Source organism: Ursus arctos, unplaced genomic scaffold (assembly GCF_023065955.2).
Source record: "Ursus arctos isolate Adak ecotype North America unplaced genomic scaffold, UrsArc2.0 scaffold_3, whole genome shotgun sequence".
Lineage (NCBI taxonomy): Eukaryota > Metazoa > Chordata > Mammalia > Carnivora > Ursidae > Ursus > Ursus arctos.
In genome coordinates, this window is record NW_026622985.1 from 60,305,093 (window position 1) to 60,311,092 (window position 6,000).

The following is a 6,000-nucleotide window of genomic DNA, read 5'->3' on the forward strand; positions in this document are numbered from 1 at the left end:
ATGATACATGCTGCATGTTTTAAAATTTTACCTGCAGGGGTTTGCTACCACTTACAGCATTATTCTCTTATGACAGTGTACCCAGAGTACACTGGGTACTCCTAATCCCAGTTTCCCTTAATGAATCTCCTCTTAGAGCAATGAAAGAGAAGTGGATCCCCATAGTTGTGGCAGCAGCAGGCATCAGGGAACCTGGACATCTTCCACTGGCAGGGAGATGGAGGCTGTTCTGGACACTGTGCAGTGAGGGAGCTGCCAGCCAGATATTTGAGTAGAACAGATATCACATAAGTCGTGAGAAGCCCCTGTTGTTGCCAAAGTGAGTTTGCTGGCTATCTGAACTTTAGATAGTTAAGAGTTTGCTGAATTGTTATTTCTAAAATCTAATTCTATATATCATAGTAATTAAGGTAGACCATATCTTGTGTCACTGCTGTTCAAAGTGTGGCCAGAAGACTGGCAGCTGCCTGTAGACTTACTGTGAAGCTGAAATTGAGAGTGAGTGTTCAGAAACTTGTAGCAGTTGACAGAGTACTTTTACAAAGATTAAGTCTATAACTAATAGATGAGGGTTGGCATATTGTTCATTTCATTTTTCTAGTAATTCCTTTTATTGTTATTACATTTTACAAAAGTATTAGTTTAGATAGATTAGAAATTTTAAAAACTGGTCTTTTTGAGAAGCATGGCTGCCATGGCAAGAGCTGGCCTACAGCTCATATAGACTTGCTCTGTGACCTTTGGCAAATGATGTAATCTTTAGGTTTACATTTAATAAATTGAGACTTTCTAGCAGGCCTGATACTTAGTCTTGCAAAGCTAAGTCAGGAATGCAAAAAATGTCCAAATTTTTATTTTCTTTATGAGCAAGAAGGTGGGAAATTCAGTCTCAAGTTATTATTGCCCACCCCACCCCCCCGGCTCCCGGCTCCATGGGGCTCAGAAAATGAGGGCGCAGTCCTGTCAATGACCCCTTTGCCTAAGCCCACAGCAGAGGCTTGGTGGATGAGGGAGTCCTTTCTGAGGTCGGAGCGCCTGATGCCCAGCCCTCCTTGTGCCCACATCTCCATCCCTTGATGCTGTGCTCCCATGGGGTGGTCCAGCCTGGCTCTCTTTACCCCTCTGAATTACCACTAGAGAAAATCTTTCCTCAGAGACACTTTCATATCTTCAGTGAGCTCAGGCTATGGAAAACTAAGGCTAGGAAAGAGAGTATTTTCAGTCTACTTTTGATTTGGCCCCAGTACAAATTTCTGAGGCAAGGAAGCACAAATTGGCCTGGAGAAATTTGGGGGGAAGAGGCACAGGGGAGGGAAAGCTGAAGAAAAACCACCAGTATCAGTACTTTTGTAATTGTAAAATGGGGCCAGTAAATCCTTCCTGATTGGGTCTGAGGATTGAGTAAGCTAATGTATTGGGAATTCATAGCCAAGTGCCCAGCACACACTAGGTCCATAGTACTATGATTTCCAGATCAGGAGGTCCCTGGCTCTCACTTGTTTTTGCCTATTGGCTCTTATGTGTTGCACACACAATGTGTGTTTGGATGATTTCATCCAGCTGTGGTTTTTCTTCCCCTTATCCTTTGATGATACAGGCTCTAAGCCAAGGGTACTTCATCTAGCATCTGTGCAACCCAGGCTCCACTTCCATGGATGGACTTCAGAGCGTCTCTGATAGTCTGGAAGTTTTATATTTTATTTCTATTATTTACTGTTTAGTCTGAAATTTTTAACAAACAAATATTTTTTTCCTAACAAAAATCTCATCAGATATACTCATCTGTCCTTCTTAGCGGATTCAAATGCAGTAGCTGGGGAGCGAGGACTAAGATTCTGCATTTTCTAACAAGCTCCCCAGTGATATCCAGTGCTGTGGTTCCAATGATCTCACTTAAAGTAGCAAGGCCAAAGTGGCCTTCTGACTTTAAGGATGTGCCTTTCATTGCCGATTAACTTCACCAAATTTACTGTTTTCTTTTTGTCCAACGTATCTGGTCATCAGAAGCAGCCACCCTATTCTGGAATGCTTACAATTATAAATATTTCCACTCCAGAACTATTCAGTCTGCCAGTCTTGACTTCTACATGCACTTCATTCCAGTTAGTCATGGATGAAAGCTTGCATAATTACATGACAGGGTTATGCCTATCCTGTTTGCTCCCACCCATATTTCTTACACATAGGTGGGCAATCTAACCACAAAATTCCGTGTTGAAGGCCTGCTTTTTAGAACTATTTCCAGTATCAGTGATTTTTGCAATAAAGCAGAGCCTGAGGCAAGGATTAAAGTGATAGTTTGTTTGACAAACTCAGAGAAGGGAGGATGAGGAAAAAGGTAAGGGAGTCAAGGAAATATGTGATGTAATATAAAGTGGTTCATCCTGTGCTGATGACCACTTGTCTCAAAGAGTCATGAAGAGACCCAGCAGGTACATCTACCCAGCACACAGCACTTTCCTGGAGGTTGGAAAAAGAAAAAGAACAATTCAGAGTCCATCTGGGGAGAGGCAGGAGGGGAATTCTCTGACCAGCTTTTTCCCTTTTCCCATTTTCCATTGGTCAGGATGCCAGATCCCATACCTTATTCTTTCTTCCAAAATGGAAGGGCAGAAACTCTAGGCATATGGTTGGTCAGTATGGCTACATGGAGACATCCCAAAAAAGGGGGCTGGGATTCCCAGGGCAAGTGATGACTGGTCAGCCCTGCAGTGGGATTTGAGAGATTTTTTTTTTTTTTTAATCTCTCTGTCCTAAGGACAAGGCAAAAAATTTTTGCCAAGAAGAAAAGAGGAAATTACATAAGTTTTTCATAGTCTGCAATGACTAACTTGTCCTTTTATGTCCATGTGATTAAAGAACTAGGAAGTGCTTTTAAGTCTTTATCCTCTGTCTTGCCTCAATATTGAGTCAGAGGGAATGAAAAAGGTGGACACTACTTAATCAGTGGAGACCTGCCTCTCTCCACAAATGTGGCAGACACCGCTAACAGATCACTGCAGTCTTCCCATTTGTTGGCTGGGTATACTTCCCCACTCCTGAAGTTTCCTGTGTGTGAAGATAGCTATATGAGTACAACATTCCTGGCCTCACCCTGCTTCCTCCCTCCCTCTGCCTCAGGGATGCCTTAACCTGATATGTGAGTGTGCAATGAGAAACGAAGCCATTCTTGGTCCTTTTTTTTCTTGAGATCACGTTCTGTTCTGCAAGGAACACATCCCTTCTTTCTGTTCTTCCCTATCATTAGTCTTACAGAAGTACTTCTCCCTCACCTCCACATACCCTAATTTTTTTCTCAATTGGGTGAGGGGCCAGGAAGAGAAGGCTGCTATTTCTTGGGCTTCCCCAAGGTCCCAGAGCCTCAGAGCCTTCCCTGGCCTCATAGTACTCTAAGCATTGCTCCCCTGGCCGTCACACTCAGTTAATTGCCAGGTGGACTAAAACCTGCTGACACCTGAGACCTGCAGCCACAGTACCTCTTTGGCTAATGCTGCAACTGAGGAGCCATAAAGTAAGTGGTCAGATGACATGCGCTTTAGGGGTTGTCAGGCGTGGGTGTGAGTTCAGTCTTATGCCTTACTCCTTAGGAGCTGTGTGACCTTGGCAAGTTACTGCATCCCATGAGATCTGTCTTCTTATCTGTAAGATGAGAATAATATCTATTTCATGGCTTCTAGAAACTAAATGAGATAATATGGACAGGGTTTCTAGCATTTAGAAAGTACTCAATAATGATAGTTATTATTACCATGATATACAGGCTTTGGAAAGAGTTTAAAAATACGCCTGGTCCTCCTTCTGGATGGGGCCCTCACCATTTTCAGATATAGCCAGGCACGTTCCATTGCATTGTTGGAGAATTCTAACATATCCTGTTGGGGAACCTCTGAGGCTACCTCTAATTCTTATTTTATGAATGTGGAGATGCTTTTCTCTCAAGTTTCCCTTGGCATCAATTTCTTTTTTCAGAGTTGATGCAGAGGGATGAATGGTAAGGTGTATTCTCCTTCAGACTTGGGATCTTGCCACTTCCCTCTCATTTGAATGATGTGGTTTACGACTCAGTGCTGCGATACCCTGTCTTTCCTCATAAACCCCCTCATGCATAAAGCCAAACTTGAGTACAGAGGCTTTGGACTCAGTGTATGAGAAGCCTCAGACAAGGAAAAGAAAAAAAAATCACACTACATTAACAAGAAGAATGGCTTTGGAAAAAAATATGTGTAGTATACAGCATGTCAGTACATTTCCAGGAAATGATAGCAAATTAGTCAAATCAAGTTACAGATACAGTCAAGAAATTCTCACACGAGTTTCCCCTACAAGATTTGGGTGAATAAAATCAAATGACTTATACCCAATATTTTAAAAGTGCAATGGTGCTGGCTCACCCGCAAATCACCGTGGAATTGACTTAGAATTGAAAGCTTCCACAATGCAGCATATGGCTTTGCTGCTGAATTATGAAGTGTTTGTGTCTGTACTGTGAGGTGCTGGACGCAGGGATAGAATCGAAGTCCAGAGAAATAACACCACAGTCACCATCTCAGGATACCAGCAGCCTTCCTCTTTGCTCAAGAAAGGTTTCATTCCCTTGTGGTCAATGTGCTTTGGTTTTTATAGTTTCTGATGCTCTGGGATTAGAGAGAATTCCTGCTGGGGTGCCCTTATATTACAGATGTCACATATGCTATAGGTTTTGTCCTTTCTGACTTCAAAAAGAATAAATTTAAAGACACCACCATTGCTGCTGTTGCTAAGTGATCTCAGTATAATATGTCTTTGGGGGCAATAAACTCATTCCCAGTATTTTCACCAAAGAGAGACATTTAAAATTATTCTTTTGGTCTGCCCCTGAAGATTGTTGTCACATCGTTTGTTATCTTTATGGTTGGTATGTTCTTAAGCTGTGGTTGCCGCGTGGAGAGGCAGATTTTCCTACACATTGCTTAAAATATTCTCTGTATTTTTTCCAACTAGGTGGCTGTACTACCATCCCAGAATCAGACTTAGAGGAAAGGTCAATAGAACAAGACTCCACTGAACTGTTTACCAACCACAAACACCTCATTGTAGAGACGCCCGTGCCTGGTAAGGAAACGGGTGGCCTTCACCAGTGATACGTCAGGGACAGCAGCACTCTGGTCAGTTCTTGTCATATCAGAGACCATTTGGCAAACTGCTTGTTTTCCAACTTCTTCATCCTTCCTCTCAGCATTGGTGCAGCTGAATTTGATCATTTGTCTATTCCTTTAAATATTGAAAATTTTCTCTCTCTCTCTCTCTCTCTCTCTCTCTTTCTTTTTTCTAGAAGTTTCACCCCTCCAAGGAGTCTCGGAATAGTTCAAGTAGAGTTGTCTGGATGAGGGGAAGATGGCCTTCCCAAGTCTGATCCTGTGTGGACCTCATGCCAAGCACAGATGTAGGGCTGGTCCAGGTGCTTCATCCGTCTCACCTGCTTGGAGATGATACTATGTAGACATGGGGATTGGGATTTTTTGATTTTGCTAGGAGGACTTATAATACCATGGACAGGTCAGTTGAAACTTGTCTTACCAGGAAAAGCTGTTGCTGCTTTTTGGTCATCTGTATGCTTATAGCCATCGGATATAGTGAGAGGACATCTTTGGGGGACAGACTTTATAATGCAGAGACCTAGATCCAAAGTAATTTGATACCCCATTTTTTTCACAAAATTCTTATATAGTAAATGTATCAAATTTAATAAAGCATCTCATTGTCCAACAATATCTTGGATTTGATTTATAATTAGAGGGTTTATAGTTGGTTTCTCTACATTTTTTCTTCAAAGGAAAAAAACTGAAAGGAATTGAAAACTTTGCTACTCCATGGTAAGACTCAAATATAATTGTTTTATAAATAAACTACAGAATTTTCATATGATCTATTTACTCTATTATCCTAAAAATGGAAGAAGTAAGTTTTTAGTATTGTACAAAAATGTGAAAATATTTTTAGGGAAGATACAATATTAACATC

General features: G+C 41.6%; 1 protein-coding gene across 4 annotated transcripts in view; it reads left to right on the forward strand.

The window, feature by feature from the left end:
* Positions 1-5,745, forward strand: part of BBS9 (Bardet-Biedl syndrome 9) — a 416,531-nt gene extending 410,786 nt beyond the window's left edge. For all 4 annotated transcript variants that reach the window (XM_026509007.4, XM_026509016.4, XM_026509017.4 and 1 more), the window contains 2 exons: positions 4,981-5,091; positions 5,312-5,745. In XM_026509007.4, coding sequence (XP_026364792.2) covers positions 4,981-5,091; positions 5,312-5,343 — 143 coding nt within the window. In that variant the 3' untranslated portion in view covers positions 5,344-5,745. The remainder of the gene's footprint in view (positions 1-4,980; positions 5,092-5,311) is intronic.
* Positions 5,746-6,000: the final 255 nt, after the last annotated feature.